This window comes from Trachymyrmex cornetzi, unplaced genomic scaffold (genome assembly GCF_001594075.2).
Source record: "Trachymyrmex cornetzi isolate Tcor2-1 unplaced genomic scaffold, Tcor1.1 scaffold92, whole genome shotgun sequence".
Classification (NCBI taxonomy): Eukaryota; Metazoa; Arthropoda; class Insecta; order Hymenoptera; family Formicidae; genus Trachymyrmex; species Trachymyrmex cornetzi.
Genome location: NW_017300267.1, coordinates 670,416 through 688,884, shown reverse-complemented (window position 1 = coordinate 688,884; position 18,469 = coordinate 670,416). Strand labels below are relative to the sequence as shown.

At 36.6% G+C, this 18,469-nt stretch overlaps 1 protein-coding gene across 1 annotated transcript in view; it reads right to left on the bottom strand.

Moving 5' to 3' along the window:
* Positions 1-6,263: 6,263 nt before the first annotated feature.
* LOC108769556 (uncharacterized) overlaps positions 6,264-18,469 on the bottom strand; it is a 46,524-nt gene continuing 34,318 nt past the window's right edge. The window contains exons 6-13 of the mRNA XM_018520590.1: positions 18,117-18,311; positions 16,575-16,963; positions 15,266-15,502; positions 12,211-12,390; positions 10,401-10,548; positions 9,356-9,622; positions 7,592-7,926; positions 6,264-6,603 (exon numbers count right to left, since the gene is read on the bottom strand). Coding sequence (XP_018376092.1) covers positions 6,264-6,603; positions 7,592-7,926; positions 9,356-9,622; positions 10,401-10,548; positions 12,211-12,390; positions 15,266-15,502; positions 16,575-16,963; positions 18,117-18,311 — 2,091 coding nt within the window. The remainder of the gene's footprint in view (positions 6,604-7,591; positions 7,927-9,355; positions 9,623-10,400; positions 10,549-12,210; positions 12,391-15,265; positions 15,503-16,574; positions 16,964-18,116; positions 18,312-18,469) is intronic.

Below are 18,469 nucleotides of genomic sequence, written 5' to 3'. Positions count from 1 at the left end.
AAAGGAGGTCACCGCTTGCGTTTGCAGAACAATTATTTTTTCACTTATACTTTTATCTTCTCTCTCGGTGAATCAATTTTATTTTCATAAATGAATGGTGATGAATTCTATTCGTGCGTGTAATTATTCAGGGTGCAGTTAATTATATGTGCTATTAGAATTCCGTGAATTTATTTGCTCGTGTCAGGAACGAATTAACGTAATTAAAAGAAAACCTTCAATGACCTATTTTTGGAAAAATTTCTCTCCGAGCCGTGGAACACATCAACGGAGTTAGCGTATCTGGGTCATGGCTTTAAAGCCGATATCGTTGCATTGGGGCGCAATCATGACTTTAAATTATGAATTAAGTTATTATTGTAGATTGTATAAAATAGAGATCGAGAAAATTTTATTTTTCTTTTCAAGTTCAAGTTGTGGAATTATTTAAATCATGTGAAAATATTAATTTTGATATCTTTTATAAACGTAATATTTCTTTTTATTTCGGAAATTCATTATCGTAAATATCGATTGATTTATAATTATCGTCGTAAAAAAAAATTTTAAGCATGGCAGTGTGGTTTTGATGACAAAAACAAACTATATAAATAATCAGTCTTTGATTCTCCGCTCATTAATCAGTCGTGTCCATTAGAATTTTGATATCTGTACCTGAGACGTTCTTGCTTAGTTGCGTGTGGTGATTTTTTCTATTCATAGGAAAATATTTATTTTTTATAGTTGCATTTTATGACATCGTTTCTTTTGCTTGACGTTTTTAATAAAACTTTTTTAAAACGTATTACGTTCATATTCCAACATAGCCATCTAGTTACTTTCAATCATTTCATAAATGGAAGGACGGAAAAGATTAAAATACAAATATGTAGATATAAAAACGAACAGGAAATGAAGTTGTGACCTCCTTTCCAAAAAATTGATATTATTTGTATTACTTCTTCGTAATTGTGAATACAAGATAGTTAACTAAACATATACTTGCGTGATGTGTGTTGCATTGCATGCGTGTATCTCACCGTCTGACTAATCCGTAATGTTATCACTTAAACCGTACCGTGATAAATCTTATCTTCCCGCAGAATGTCGGCGGGTATGGAACTTCCGTATGTAACGCACGCGTTTCCAGCGATCGTAGAACAAGGATAAGATGAAATTCGCTCTATCGAGAACGTATTAGAGCCAGCCATATGATGTATTACATTGGCGATTGTCTTCCTTTCTGCGAAGAGCTTAAAAGCATTACACCGCGCACCTCAAATCGCTTTGTTTCGTATCTGTTGATTATACGCGTTAATTATTGTTGCATGTATACTCGCAAATAGCGAGAGAATAGTTGGCGGTATTTCCGGTTAGCTGATGATATCAGCACGCGATATCAGTATACTGCGTTAATTTCTCTTCGTTAAATCTTCTTAAACTTCCGTCATCCTTCGCTCTATTTCGGATGCACTTTGATTCGACAGGATTCTACCGTAATTTTTTTGAAATTCTACACTTATCGAATAGTAAAGCGGCAAGATGCGAACTTCCGCTCGCAATATCAGTATGTATCATCGTGCACTGTACAAAAAAGCTATTGACAACTCAGTAAACACCAACTAAAAGTATCATAACATTAATAATAATTATAATTATAATAATTATATATATAATAATTATAATACATATATTTTTATTCAACAATATAAATGTAACATAACACATGTGTCACATAACAATTATATTACTGAATGTGAAATTATAACATTTATGTTATGTCATTTTTAGTTTATATTTACTGGAAATATTGTTTATACCAAGGAATTATTTATTTTACACACATCTTTGTTTGTATCATTTAAAAATATTTTTAATCAAAAATTCAAAAGAGATTCTGTTATAAGTTTTTTTTTTCGAATACTGACTAGTTTTTATATCTCACTGGTTAATAAGAAGTAAATGGCTCCTGCGAGACATTTGCAAACTTTATTACTACAGATAACACGCAGGCCATAATACTGAAAGTTTTACGAGTCGAAGCTGTAAATGCCCAAAGTTTTATCGTTTGACATTGTGACATAACGGACAAGTAAAAATATAATAAAAATAGGTAGATTCGATAAAACGGTTGCAGCTTCCATTCAATCACACACCTCGGGATCTAGAACTGCTTAAACAGTACTTCTCATGCGACTACATTTACAGTTTTCTTAGAGTGAAAATCGTATCCTGAGAATCGCAATTTTATCTTTACTAATTAATACAGGCGAGATATATGTATCAGATATAGACAAAGTACTCTCGTTATGTCGCCTTTGAAATCGCTGATTAAAATTCAACGCTCGAATGATAATGGCAGTCGTAGAATCGTAAGAAAAGTGCAGGTTAATTTAATATAATTGAAACGAAAATACGTACATATACTCGGCAGTTGAACCATGCGAGCGGAAGTACACACATCATTATTCGATACAAATAGATAAATAATCGATTATGTACAAGTATGAACAAGGTGTACAAGCCGCGGCGGTGACGTCGGTGTGCTCGCATGCGTGCTTGAGGTGGCCCTCGAGGTTAACCACGTTCGGCTATCCGTTTTACTCTATCTCGCTAAACTTTCGCGTGCTTCGCTTTCATGCTATTATCATTGCGGCAACGCGTTACGTTGAAAATATAGCGAGAGGAAGAAAATTGCCCCTCGAAGGGTTGACATGGATAGAGATCTTTAAGTAAGAAATTGAACACCATACACCATTTATCTGCCATATTTTTCTGTATCTTATGCAGGACCTGTTTAAAATAGAATGAGATAGATTATGCATAAGATATATTGTTAAAAATATCATGAAATTTAATGTATTTTCAAGTTACACAAGTTCAATTTAATTTCATGACATTACATTAAATTTAATGTATCTGTAACTGAACATTATATTTATGTGCATGTACATGAAATTTAATGCATTTTCATAAAATTTTAAGAATTTAATGTACTTTCAAAATACTTAAAATACTTTAAAATATTTTATAAATAAAGTATACTTTTCAAGAATATAAATATATTTTATTAATAAAGTATACTTTTTACTTTTAAATACTTTATAATGTACTTTTAATGTACTTTTATGTAATGTACCTATTTTCCATAAAATTTTATGTGGATTTACATGAAATTTAATGCACACGTTTATTACATTTAAAACTATTGTGACTCAATTTTTAGTTAAATCGTTACTTTCTAGTTACCTGTTTAAAAACAAGCTTCTATTACATGTTACTTAAATTAAGAAGTTTCTAACAACGTAGCATAAGATATCCATGCATTTCATTCTATTTTATGCATCTATTTCATTCTATCTTAAGCCTGAAAAATTGGCGGCTTAATTAGAAGGTGTCTATACAGTGTCCAATCCTCTTACTTGAGGATCTCTAGACACGGGTGTTCAACAGCGCTTCGGAGTAGACGCCGTTCGCCCGGCGTAACAATAATGTCGGAGCACAGCTCCGAGGAAAACAGCATTTATATATTATCACATAATTTCAGGCTACTGAAGTCTACGTATTATCCACCCCCCCCCCCTCCGAGGTGGTGTCACTAAAATGAATAATTAAGTCGCCTAAAGTCGGCTATCGCTTCAAACTTGGTCAGTATATCTCTAACTGAAACTTTTCCTCGTTGGCCGAGGCTGCGTCTCAACGTGAGCTCGCTGCGATAACGCTGCATCCCCACAATCAGGACATATATTTCTGATCGATAACTCAGAATAACTCGTAGAATTTATTAGGATTTCTTCACTTACTCAGCCAATTGAGTGAGCGAAATTTTCTCCCTTTTCATCACATGAATTACTTTATCCATCTCACTCGTAGTTTAAGTTGCAACTTCATGCACTTGCTCACGTCGAAATGAAACCTGAGCTCAATGCAGACGTCTGAAAGAAGTCTGCGGCCATGATACGAAAAGGAAATCCCTGCAATTCCCGTATCGTGTGTTCGGTATCTTATCGCATTTTTTTTTTTAACAAAATAATAACAGTTAGCGCAATAAAACGATCTAAAGAAAACTGATCGAATTCCATGAACAATGCCGAACACATGTAACTGTAATACATTTATATGACGCATGTAAATGTAATATTCGAAACTTTTATTCGCTGTCGGCGAGGTATAATCGACTACTTTTGGCAGTAAACGATAAGTGGTAACGTTGAAACTTTTTGCGTCACCACGGCCGCAATATAGTACGTCACATTGCATTAAATATTTAACACCTCTCTCGATCGACATCTTGATTTATTATCTAGTAATGTTGCGATGATTTGACACGCGACGTGCGCGTCAACCATTCTGAATTATCTATTTTTTACAGACAATGTCGTGTGAGTATGTCACGCGCGACCAGAAGAAAAGAAAAGTATGGAACGCGAGACGAGACGGGAGGAGTTCGCCTCGGCTCTAAAATTGCTTGTCTACTCTTATTCTCAAGGAGACCTAACGTTTTTAGTACTAACACGGTGCGCGCGACGCTCGATGTCTCGGATTTCCGAACGAGATGTATTTAATCGAGACGTGTCAATCGGACCGACGTGGCGCCTTGGCAAATTAACGTCGTCGATGCGAAAATTCGTTCTGCTACGATCACTCGAGCGTTATTTTAATAACGTTCGCGAGACATGTTGTGTAATATCAAATATAAATACTTTGTGTATCTGTTAATTGGAAAAAAGTGGCTCTATATATGTAAGACGATTTTATCTTCTAAGTGATGTTAATGTAAATGAGATAAGGTAATACTAGACCAGTTTCATCAACATCTGTGTTAATTATCTTCTTTAATAGAATCAGAGGTGCATCGAACTTAACCGTTAAAACGCGGTTGAGGTCAACGCGATGTTGATGAAACTGGCTTATAATAATTTGCTATAATTCCCTAACAACGCATTATCGATCTGCTAAGCTTTCCCCGTCGCACCATTTACTTTATAGCGTTCTCGGCATTGCGTCAAAATGTGGCAATCCCATACTACATAATCTTTCAGCTGCACTAATCGTCGAAGTTCAATCAAGGCGCAGCGTCGTTCGATCGTCACTAAGCCATTCTACCGTAATAGCGACATACTACTAGGATTTTATTACTTATTGTCCTCGTTAAAGTAGTTCCACTTTAGTTTCTCTGCGACCTACATTACGCGGTACTCTCTTTCTCACTCTCTCTTTCTCTTTAATTTTTTTCCTCCTCATTTGAGATGATTTTCGGGCAGCTCGACGGGGAATCATTAAAACTTTCTCGTGGATCCGGGATGGGACGTGTAACGGTACTTTGAGAAGTAATAATGCTTCTCGCGCGAGAATAATAAGATCTTGCACGCGAAGATAACGAAAGTATCAGAACTCGGGAACTTCCGGAACCCGCCGGTTATCGCGGCAGTGATTATTTCGATGTCTGCGAAGATGGATCGAGGCCTCGACAGTGAGCTCGATCGCGCGTCTGCTGCGTGGTATCTTGATTTCACGCGTCTGTTACAAATTGACAATCGAAAACAAGTATCAGATATATACGTTAAAATTTATTTATTTTCTTTTATTTAAAAAATTACAAAACGATTCAGTCTTTTAAAATGAGAAAATTCCACTGGCAGTATATTGTTATGTAGACGACTGTGCGTGCGTTGTGACGTACTGATCAATGAAAAGTCATAAACATTACATCACATCGCCGGATTAATCCGCCGTTACACGTTTTACTTCGCGCTGTTTTGTGCTCCGACGTAGACATCACCGAACTTATAATCCTAAGCACGTTCCAGTCGCTGCTTTACAATTCACGACGTCCCTTGTAATCAGATCGCCCGACTCTCCATCAACTCACTCGTCATTATTCCCTGAATTTAAAACGAGACCTACCTCCCAAGAACAACCGACCGGGAACGAAAGCGTTCGTTCGGCAAAAAGAAAAAAAAAAAAAAAAAGCGTTCTCCCACTCGCCCGAGTCATCGAGCATCGAACGCGTTTTCTGATCATAGATGAGCTCCGGTTTATCCACCTAACGTCCCAAATCTCTTGCACGCGACAGTTCTGCGCGTTACGCGGAGGCAGTTCCGCGGATCCTCCGGTGGCGGCCGGCCCCGGCAATTTCTTCAGGAGAGTAAAGCCGAGCAGAGTCTGACCGCTGATCTATAGAGGACCGTCGGAACCCGTACCGACGACGACGTGGACGACGGCGATCGTCACACAGTGGTGACCCGGTCGACCTCGACGTAACGCACAGAACTGTCGCTGTGTCAGCATATCACTTCCTTGCCGTCGATTATCGCCGTCTCGGAGGAGATGCTCTTCAGACGGTGCTGGGATATCGAGCGGCGACCGCGCCGTCGGCAGGCCCGCCAGATGATGAAGCAAATCACACCGAGAACGGTGATTACAAAGAGCGCGCCCAGAGCCAGTTGCAACGGCGGCAGCTGCAGCAGCACGGAACAATGCGTCAGGGCCTCGTCGTAGCCGGACGGACAATGGGACACTCCGTCGCACCATAGCGAGGCGTTTATGCAGGCGTCCAGCTCCGGGCACCGTTGCTCACAGTCCCGCGACGTTTGTAGACCCGCCGTTGACGTCACCGACGGTCTGCGGGTCAAACGGAGGATCGATAGAGTTATATTGTTCCGAGTTGCGTAACGACGTGATTCTCATCGTCGCGCGCGATTCCCGTTCGCTTAATCGAGGACAGGTCGGATGTTAATTAAAATGTTTTCCAGAGAGATATTCGAGTAGCGCTCGAACGGTTGCAGTATCACGGTGCTATTGTACCTCTATGCGGTACCTCTGATAGTCTATGATATAAAGCCTGTTACACAATAGAGTTGCAAATCGTATAACCTGTAAAAAATTGGGAAATCACAGTTGAATATGATAAAAATAATCGACTATGATTGGTTAATTTTTTACGGGTTTATTGTGTAACAGGTCTAAATCAGAAAGCGCATGGAGTCTCCCGACAAACTCAGATTGATTTATTAAAAACAGGAAGATTGCAATTAAATGCTATTCTTGTCAACATATTATTATTCTTTAGCAACATCTTAACTTTCATTTATCTTTATTGTGAATAGTTTATATATAATGCTTTGCAAAACTTTTAATATCACTTTATTGTATATTTTTCATCAGAGAGTTTGAATTATCAATTATCAAGAACATTTGTAGCGACCTGAACGTTGTAAAACTTTAGCTGTACATTTTGTATACAGTGAGTTAGCAGGAGATCTTTGCAACTTTCTGACAGAGATGCAGATACACCGCGCGAATCTAATAAGACAATCTTCGTTTCTACGAGATTAATTATTTCGCGTAAGAGATTGCGAAAGTTATAGATAAATTACGGCGAAGTTTAATGAAGGGTTCTTTTTTTTCCCTTTTACGAAGGAGGTCGCGTTTATAAAGACTCTATTAATTAGGTACGGTTTTTACCGTGCTCGCTATCAGGAGTGCTCACTATCAGCTTTGTTCACTTCCAATAATATTCGTAATTGACATAATACCTGCGATCCATGTCAGATTTTTTATTTTACTCTTTCAATCTCCGATATTTTATCTATAAAAATTTCATTATTACCTTCTGGTGAGCTCGAGCCACGTCACAGTGTAGGAAGCTGGTTCTTTCACGATGAATTCCACGGCGATAGTCCTGATTGGATCCTGTCCCGGCGCGAGGATCATCGCGTTGCTGCTGACAGCCCAACCGTCGCTAAACACCTCTACCACATGATGACTCGAGTCAGCAGGTGGTTTCGGGCATACCGACACGTGTATCGCTCCGCCCGTGTGCACGATGATGCGATTCTTGGTCGCGCATTTCGTGCTATTCGATACAATTACTCCGTCCATTTTCACGTATAAATATTGACCCGGACCAGGATCAATTAGCCACGGCTGGTTCTCGCAATTTTTCTGTCGAGGATAAAGAAAAGCATTGAGATGAAACATAATATAGATAAATATTTACACACTTAACCATTAAAACTATAATTAAAGTTATTTTAAGCATTAAAGATCCAATTTCGACCGTTATAGATATTTAATTTTTAATTTTTATTAGTTCTCACATGTACGGTCTAAAATAAAATTCTTATTGTTTATATTATGTCACCTGAAAAAAAGACGTTGTTTTCATACATACATATACTGATTATTGCGGAGAATATTACTAAGGCCTCGGTAGTCTATTATTAAAGTTAAATATTACTAAGGTCTCGATAGTTAGGGCTCGTACGGAATGCAAGAGATCCGGGTTCAACTCTCGGTCGAGGTAGTATTTTTCGCAATAAATTTATTTACTGCAGTTTTTCAGCACATTAATATCTTTCTAATATGATGTCTGATTGAATATCAAATTATTAAAAATCACTTGTCAATTTAATTTAATTTGTGATATTACAGTAATTTAATTGCATTTGTAAGTCTGGAAAACCAATTCGATGCGCAGTTCAAATGATTACAAATTAATATGGTATATATGCATGTACATATATAGTATATATATATAATTCATATTGAATTATTTTAAGCATTAAAGATCCAGTTTCGACTATCAGACTGGGTCCACAATCTCGCTTTAAGAAGCCCTAAGCCGTAAACCTTAAGCCTTAAGTGACGTATTTCCTATCTCTAAGATGTTCCCGCGCAGTCTTAAGATCTTAACCGTAAGATTTAAGCGAATTGCGCAAAACCCGTTATAGGCATTTAATTTCTAATTCTTATGATTAAAGTATTTATTATTTTGTTTCAATGTTTTTAACAAACTGAAATCGCGCATTTTCGAAGAGCGTATTTAGAATTATAATTATTTATATTATAATATTTCTAAGCGTAACCTGAAACTAAATATGTCCTTACTCTAAAAGAAAAATATATCGTATTTGTGACTATAATTGCAATTAAAAGTTAAAACAATTATGGTTAAGAATGTCATTTTTATAGTTATTGTTGTTATAATGTCAGTAACAATAACCTTATATGTATTATAGTTACAACATTTTATAGTATAATTTATTATATATAAATATGATTTATGTGTGTAAGATAACCATACAATTAGTTGAATGAATACATATTATGGTCGTTATAATCATAAGTCAATGTTCAGGTTACTATAATTCATACGGTCATAACAATTATTTTGTGGTTATCCTAAAAAAAATGACTATAAATTATAGTTAAATTATGGTTATTCCAACCATTTTTTTCTCTCAGTGTAGTTTACTAAAATTTTTTCCACGTACTGAGAAAATGAATTTCGGGTATAATTTATCTCTTCATATTTTTTTAAGATTAATGAATAAAAATTAATTTAAACAACGTTAAAGCTTATCTCGTTTACCTCGTCATCGTCGATTGGTGGCGTGTATTTAATTTCACCAGACGGCCCCCTGACTCTACGTTTCTGCATGCAAGGCATCGTCTTGACGAAGTCCCAGGTGCCCTCGAAGAAGAGATTGTTGTAATCATCCAAGGCGTCCATAGATAGAACGTTGAAATGTACCTCGGCAATATTAGAGGTAGATTTGATATTGATGGGTAACGATCGATTCGAACAGAGACAATCTCGCTGGATGGGCGGCGCATTTGGCCAGGGTAAATCAAGCACCTGTAAACAGACAGTAGATGCATCTAACCGTCTTTATCCTCAAAATACACATAATTAATTTTTTTATCAATATGTTCGTTTTATCGCCGAAGAAACTATTTCAGATAAATGTTATTATTTCGCGCGATCTCGTTATTACTTTTGAAAAACGCTTTGCAATATTATTAAAAATGCTTTGGGTACACATGAAAACAAAATCTTGAATTGATAAATCGTTTTGTTGAATTACAATTCCAAAACCATATTCCATCTGTTTTACCAACGTTATTAAATATCGAGTTAATAAGATATCGTGGTACACGTCTGAGTCTGATTCATGTCGGTATTGACTACTTAGAAACTTTGAAGCCTGTCGGTTTACTTCGGTTTACCGTGTTTGGATTCGGAGATTGCTGATACTTGCTATCGCAAAGCCACCGTTAATTACTCGATCAAAGCCACCTGTTAGTACTTCTATGTAACTTCTATTGTATCTCTAAGTTTATCACTGATAACTTTCCAACTTGTACTTTCCAAGATTCGTTCCAAGATAATTCGTAGTTCACAAAAGACTATTGTTTAAAATGTTCTGCATAGCAATTCCTCTTTTTTTAGGTTTTCAAATTTTGTAGGTCCAAATTGAAGTAATATCAAATGTATACAAAACCGTATACACAACAGTTCAAACAAATCAATAATTTTATAATATATCGATAGTAAAATTTAATTTTCGCACGAGAGATGTACAATAGATTTAGCATGGAACTAATTGCAATTACTAGAAGTTTCAATTACGCACCTTAACCGAGAAGTTCTCAGAGTCAACGCAGAGCAGCCTATTGAGATCAGAGTTACCAACGCTGCGGCAGGTGCGATTCCCATTGAGAAGCTTGTTGAACCTCAGCTTCACCACCTCGTCGTGTTCTCCTTCGAAGCGGTACACGCAGCTGCAAAACCAGTTCTGGCCTGCACTTTCAGTATTTAATCGAATCTACATGCCTCGCCAACCAGGCAAAGGAGCCGGCTCAGTGATCGATACTGCAGGAAGATTACGAGGAGCATCGAAGGTTGGACGCTCGTTAATCGAAAAGCGACCAAAGTGATTCTAGGGGGTGGATCATGGCAATGTACAACCACCATTACCGTATTCCTGGTCTCTTTTAGGATATCGCGGTTGGATTATCTTGCCAGAGAACATTCCTGCTTTTCATTACTTGGATTGGAAATGAATTTCTTGGCAAATGCAAATACCAGTATTAAAAAGATCAAATAAAATCGATTTTACTGTATCGTCAATATACATAGAAGTGATTTAATAGCTCAGTGAATAAATGTTTATTTGAACAAAACTTTCAGTTTAGAAAACTTAATTGCAAATTTATATTCTGTAGTATAATAGCGGATTTTTTAATGCGAGATGATTTACCGAATTTCTAAGTATTATGTAAAAAAATAATAAGTAAGATAAAAACATAGCTGTGTGTGTAATATCGAAAGAAATGACAGAAATTTTGATTTGCTGGCAAGAAGACTTCGATTTAACGGCGTGAAGTTCGTTTTATGAATGTCGTAAAGCCGCAGTCTAACTGATATTTTATCGAGATTGTAGAAGATTCGATCCTGCGAATAGTAATAAAAGAACGCGCGCGGCTTTACCGTCAAAGACGGGGCGTAATATGTTCGTTCCATAAGTGCGTGCTACGTGCCTCTGCCTCACTATATATATCTCGGTATGCATTTGAATGACGTACAGTAAAAATTTCATGAGATTTCAAGATTTGAAAAATAATATAGATCGCGATAAGTTTATTATACGAAACACAGGGTGAATCACTAGAAATAGAATTGTAAATTGCATCTTACATATCTTTTATATCTTCAAATATAAAAAAAAATCTTTAAAAGTCTTATAATTCTGATAACATCGATTTATAATAATATTCGTAAATAAAAACTTATATTTTAACCATTAATCTACATATCTAATTCTTTTATAACGAGAGTAGCTAATACGAATAATAAAACTTGGCCTTTTGATTAGACAATATACATCATGTACATTTCTAATCGTCATTTAGCGTGTAGCGTTTGCTATTTTAATCTTATCTTCAGTTTCATAATATCCAGTCGTCGATCATGAAAGGGAGATATGGAAGAATAATACATTTTATGACAAACCGATCTATACGACACAATGTGGTTTGTTAATAGTAGACCTGTTAATGGGCTACGAATTGACGAATGATAACGAATTGACGATATCATAATGGCGTCATTACATCGTTGCATTAGCTTTCATGATGGTATTCCAAACCGATACGATTCCATTATAGACGATAAATATCTAACTGTCACTATAACGCTGTATCGGCGAATGAATTAATCACAGATAAATAATATCGTATCAATAAAGAATTACACAATTATATTATAAATTTCATAATAAATTTCAATACACGAGATTCACGTACTTGATAATTACCGAAATTAATTCGTAAAAATCTTGTACAACAACGCATATTTCGACAAGCAAATTATAAGGGAATGTCTCTCTTAAAGAGAGAGACTCTCTAATTTGCTATTATAACAGCAAATGCAACCGCTCTTACCTTATGTTCTTCGATCCTCCACGACCATATAGGAATATGTCGCGCGGTCCTTGGAATTTACGATCTGAATAATGGTCTCGAGTCCGACTGTAAAAAATGCGAGAACACGGACCGCTGCCGTAAGGGTCGCCATCCTGGTGAAGATCGACGAATTCGTACATAGCGCGAAAGTTTACAGGTCTGGAAAAAAATCGTATCAAACTAATCAATTTATGTTAAAATAAAAATTTTAAGAAAAATAAATTTAACCAGATGTATAAAAAAAATATATTCTATCTGGGGTTCCATTAGGATTTTATTTAAGGAGAGCCAAATATTGAAATTTTTTTAATCCGAGGGGAGGAGAAAGTAATCAAGTAGTATGGATTATTGGATTCGTTTTTATATTAATATAATTTTATATTAATATAATTCTTTTTCTTCTTTTCAAAATTAATTTCTTGTGAATACTCATTAAGCATAATTCGTAAATGTGTAATATTTTTGTCATTATTTTTACTCTTCAAGTTTAGAGGGAAGCCACGCCCCTTGTCTCTTTCCTTAGCTATACCCATGTATTTTATGCATTCATAAGATTAATTCGCGAAACAAAGATATAAATAAGAGAAAAATTTTACAATCGATAAATCTTCATCATCGTAATGATAACGCAACGTCTCCAACCTCGTCGAACGACAAATTAAACCCGGGAATGATAATAAACCTCATGTGGGAACGTATGTATCAACGTGACAATAACAGCGCGCGAGAAAGGGTTAATAGGCGCCGCTGTCCGGAGCGGGTTCGGTGCACTGATGAAGATCGACGAACCCCAGCGGATTGTGAAAGGCGGCGGGCCTTGAAGAGAGACGTTGCACCGGCGGTTGCAGGGATGTTATTAAACCGGCTCGAGCTTATTATAAAGCGCCGTGCGCCGCGCCGGTAGGCTTTACCTCGCGCGGAAAGGATTAACTAGACCGTGCGATGCATCCGCATTGCACGTCACTCACCGTCGGCTATCACGCCCGAACACGCCGTATCCACACATCGATAGACACGCGCGAGAGGGGAAAAAAGACTTATTGTTAGAAAGGGAAGAGGACGATGACGTGGAGATACTCTCGTCAGACATGGCATGATAAACGGATGTAACGCGTGCGAAATGTGAATCGGAGTGTGTCATCGGCGGGCACGCCGCGCCATGGAAAAACCAACTCTCAATTATTCATCGGCAAACGCCGATCTGAATCTTTGTCCGCGTTGAAGGATCGTCGGAATCATCGTGCGCGAGCACGACGGAAAACAACGGGGAGTGATGCGAATATCCCGCCGATTAACGTCACAAAGACCGATGTAATCGCGATTTAATTACCATTCAACACAGAGGTGAACATTTTTACTATGTGTACACGCGCGAATATTTCGCTTAATCTCATTTTTAATAGCAATTCCGTTATAATATTGAATCGGCTTTTAGATTGTCAGCAATTTTTCCTCTCCCCACCTTGTAAATTCATTATCCACAAAAGCTTTCAATGGAGCATACAAAGCATGCTATTTCATTACATTTAGATTAACATCCATGAATGGATACAACGCGTAACGCGATGTGGTGCGCGCGGGACAAATTGATACGCAAATACGAGTAGCGCACCTGAAATTTTTCATGAAATCTGCTTCTTCGTGTTATTAAAATTCACATTTTCTCATGCGCGACACGCGAGTTCATTTAAATAATTTTTATATTTGTGGAGCAACGAATCAAGAGATAAATGTAACACCTTTCGCACGGATGGGAAGAGGCGAAGGAGGAGTAAAAAAGATGGAGAGATAGAAAGAGCTGCGTATAAAATTAAGCAAATGGGATGTGGAAGCCGCCGCGTGTCTCGGCATTCCTCTGAATTTCCGCCATCCTTCCAGCGCGAGGGAAAGGACGGGAAAAGGGAGAGAATCCCTCATGAATAATCTATGTAGGTGGGGGAGGGGGAGAGAGAGAAAGAGAGAAAGAGTGAGAAAGTAACATCACACAGCGGTGAACGAATGAAACGTACTACCGTGGCAGATATTGCGCGTCGTATTTCTATAAAACGTTTCCGCATACTTCGCTTGTAACTCTCCGATGGTTCGATACGGCAGTGTTGTAAGCGAATCGGATAAAACACGAGATTACGACAAGTACAGGTAGGAGCACTGCTTCTTAAACGTTTTACTATTTGCCGATACAAATCGTCGATACGTTCGCTCGAGATTTTTCAGAGATCTCCGTTACTTGATGAATTTTTGGATTAAAATAAAAAAGTCGTCGTAAAACGTTTTATAGGTATCTTTCGAGTTTTCGAATTTTCTAGAAATATGAAGTTGCATTCACAAGGGTGCTTTTTTCAATTTTTATTACTCTTTCTCTGAACATTTTTCGAAAAATAATGGTTTAAATAATGGTTGGAAATAACGATGTTAAAGAGAATTAATACGATTTCATTTTTTGACGTATAAAATATTAATGTAATTCTACGACTAATGTAACATATTGATATTTCTCACTTGTTCGTTCAAATTTCTAGGGTATAATTAATTAAGGAATAAGCTATGAAAATTATATAACTTTGCCAACAGGTATTAAAAGTTTTAAGTAGACTAGTGAATCTGACTAAATTAGAATATAAGTGATGCTTTAATTCGAATATTAATTTCACTTTTAGTATTAAGAATATTAGAATTTCTTTGATAATTCAATTATTTTTTTTTTGTAATAAAATGTGGTACTAAAGGATATTGCTTGTTTTTTATTAATAATATATTAATATATTAAGCAGCAGCGAATAAATTTTATGAAATACTGCAATAAATACAATAATAAATAGAAAATAGACTGATAAATAAATATTACAAATAAAAGAAAGAATTTTATATTTTTCAAATATATTTTTTTAGTTCTATAAACTGCGCGCCGATTCGGTTTGTCAGACTTGAAAAGCAATCGCAAATTGAAGCTGGAAAGTATTACAAATTACATTAATCGTTAATTTAATAATGATGCTAATAAGCATCTTAAAACAAATAAAAACTAAGCACTTGCCTGAGCGCTGTCGACTCGATCATACGCATCTCTATAGTTAGACTACTGCCAGAGGAGACGAAACTTTCTACCAAAGAACACGGGCGACTGGTGTTCTGTAGAATAGCATGATCGCAAGTCTTCGGCACTTTGTCCTTACAATATCTCGCTAACAATGTGGTATTGCTCGAGGGACGCGCAAGAACGGGTTGAATTGGATCGCCCATTCTTTCAGCGTAACGTTGACGTTCTTTTTCACTGAAACAAATGTGGAATCTGTAGTTCTTTTCACAAACACTGCACGTTGGTAATTGAGAAAATCATCAAAGATTAAGAAAATTAGTATTAATCATTAATAAATAAACAAGAAAGAGAGGGTGTCACAATAAAATTGACGAAGCGTTTAATAACTCTGTGGAACATCATTTTCCAATACGAGTGCGAATAGTCATTTCCATTGTATTTTTGCCTGTTAAATATGAATCCGTTGGCAAAAGTTGACTGTCACGTTATAATTTTGAGAAAAATGGCGTCAAAGGAGCCAAAAATGTGACTTTCTTTGGCATCATTTTTCTCAAAATTGTGACATGATTGCCAAATTTAAAAATGTAACAAAAAACCGCTATTTAACTCGCTTCGAATTTCGATCGAATTTTGCCCCTTTAACGCGTTAGAATCTTTTTCGTTAATTTTTCATAAAAAAAAGACTCGTTGATTCGTTTCGAATTTCGATTCTATTTTACCGTTTTAACGCATTGGGACATTTTCGTCAATTTTTAACGGATTCATGTTCAACAGGAAAAAATACATCGGAAGTGACTAGTCACACTCGTGTTGCAAAAAAGGGATAAAATTTTGTTGGGCAGTTCATTACATGGAAAAAGAATTACCTTTAAATTGCTATATCTCGAAAATAAAAAATCGCATCGAAATGAATGGAAATGCATTTTAAAGCTAAAAGTTGAGCTTTTCACGTAGAATTAGGGAAATTAAGCAAAAAAATAGTTGCTAGTGCTACAGTGTTTTTAAAACCTTCAAAATAGTTGTTTTTGCCTTTTCGATGCTATTTTTTTCAAAATTGACGTGATAGCCAACTTTTGCCAACGGATTCGTGTTTAGCAGACAAAAATACGTCGGAAATGACTATTTACACACGTGTGGTAAGAAAAAAGTTAAATTTTGTTCTACGGTGTAATAAAAGAAAACAATGTAAGCAGTAATCAATCTGAAAGTAAAATAGAGTAATTCCCTTTACGTTAAATAAAATAAAACTAGAAATGTCTCTTTTAACAGTCAAATCGAAACTACTGGTCAACTTGCTACTATTTACCAGGCAACATCGTTGCATTCCGACAACGGCATCATCTCGCCATCCCATACCATCAGCGTCGTCGAGCAATCCTCGTCGGTGCTAGACAGACTGGTGCCTACGTGGAATTTGAGGATAGATAGCCAGACGCGGAATTGCGGCTGCGGTGGTCTTGGGGCTGGTCTCCTCCAGACTGTGCCTGGTCTTTGTTCTGGAAACTTCGGTAGCGGGCGCGGCGGCGTCGGACTCGGCAAGGTGGGACCAGCTCCACGAAGATGATACAGGCAGGTGCTGTTTCTTGGCAGTGAGTGACGTGGCGACGCCAGGATGCCGCCACCGGTGCCCCTCAGCCAGAATTCGCAACGCTTATTCTTGGCGTAGGTCGGCGATTCGGCATCTACGAACGTGACCTGGAAGCCAAAGCGCGTTCATGTTGCGTGCAGTCTCGGTAAAACCGGGCTTCGCGTTATCAATTCACCCTCCCTTGCCGGAGGGGTGAGTCCGAATTGGTCGAGTGATCGCGTGTTCACAGTTCTATCTGATGCGAATGCATTCGCTGTGGTGTGTCGTTAGGAAATTTTATACAGAGTTACACAAATGTCTGTGATATTGTTGTTTCTGCTTTAACGAGCTCGTTAAATTTTATGTGTAATCAACGAAGTAAAATAGTACCTAAACGACTCTTGATTTCGGTAATATAGTGAAAATAATTATTTATTTCAATCTTTTAAAGATAAAGTTATTTTGCTAGAAATATAAAGTAAAATTAGTTTCGTTTTACCATTTATCTTTATCGTCATAAACATATAAAGATTTTTCTTCACTCGACATTTTGCTGCTTCGATTGATAACACTGATCAACAATAATTCTGTTAATTGAGCAATTTTGGCTAATTTTTATATATTATCTTTTCATGTTGATTTTGAAAATTAAGTTAAAATTTATTCTACAAGCTCCAATTTTTGGAAACCAATATCTCCTTTAAAAACTTATATATTTTAGTTAATAACAACTACTTCTTTGTATGAAGACTTTTGTTTATTAAAATGATTTATTTTTGTTTAAAGCCTTTTATATTTAATAGAAAATCAAGTTAAATTTAATAATTCTTCCCTATAAATTATCTATTTATATCTAATTATAAGTAAAGGATATAATAGAGAAATTTGTAAATGCATGTTATATCTAAAAACTTTGCTCTTCTCTCTCTCTTCTCTCTCTCTCTCTCTCTCTCTCTCTTTTCTCTTCTCATAAATTTGGGAAACAGATTTGTGAAGTCAATTGAGAAAAATACTATAAGAAACATCCTATCAGATTAATTTAACATAAATGTCAAATTTTGTCAATCAGTGTAATCGATTAAATAGTAGGTAAGTAGTATAAAATATCAAAACGTTTTCATACAAGACGCAATTTATTTTCCAAAGTTCTTTGTTTCTCTGAAGTATGTTATGTTTATACCTAAAGCATTGAATTTTAGAGATGATTAAGTAGAAACGGACACGTTAGACATTAATTAAGATGGCCATTATGCAATTTATGGAGAGAGCTTGCTCACGTACTTGCACTTCTAATTGAAACCCATGTAGGGAATGGGGCGGCGTCGGATGTAAGAAGGTGCCATAAGGAGAGGTAGTAAACTCCACAAGGATTTCCGGACCGCTGCTGATGGCTTCCGGCACCGGCTCCCCACCGCCACAAAATTTTAGGATCACGGGCTCCCTGGTGGTGTATCCGTCATACACTGTTACGTAGTCCTATAAAGACAAATTTCTCTGTCTCGAAGGAATAGATAAGCATAATGATACAATAAAGTTTCGTATTCAGATCAAGTTTCCAACTGCGAAGATCACCATGAAATCGACCTAATTTTCATAACGATAGAGTAACTCCGGTATATACGCCGCGCTGGGAT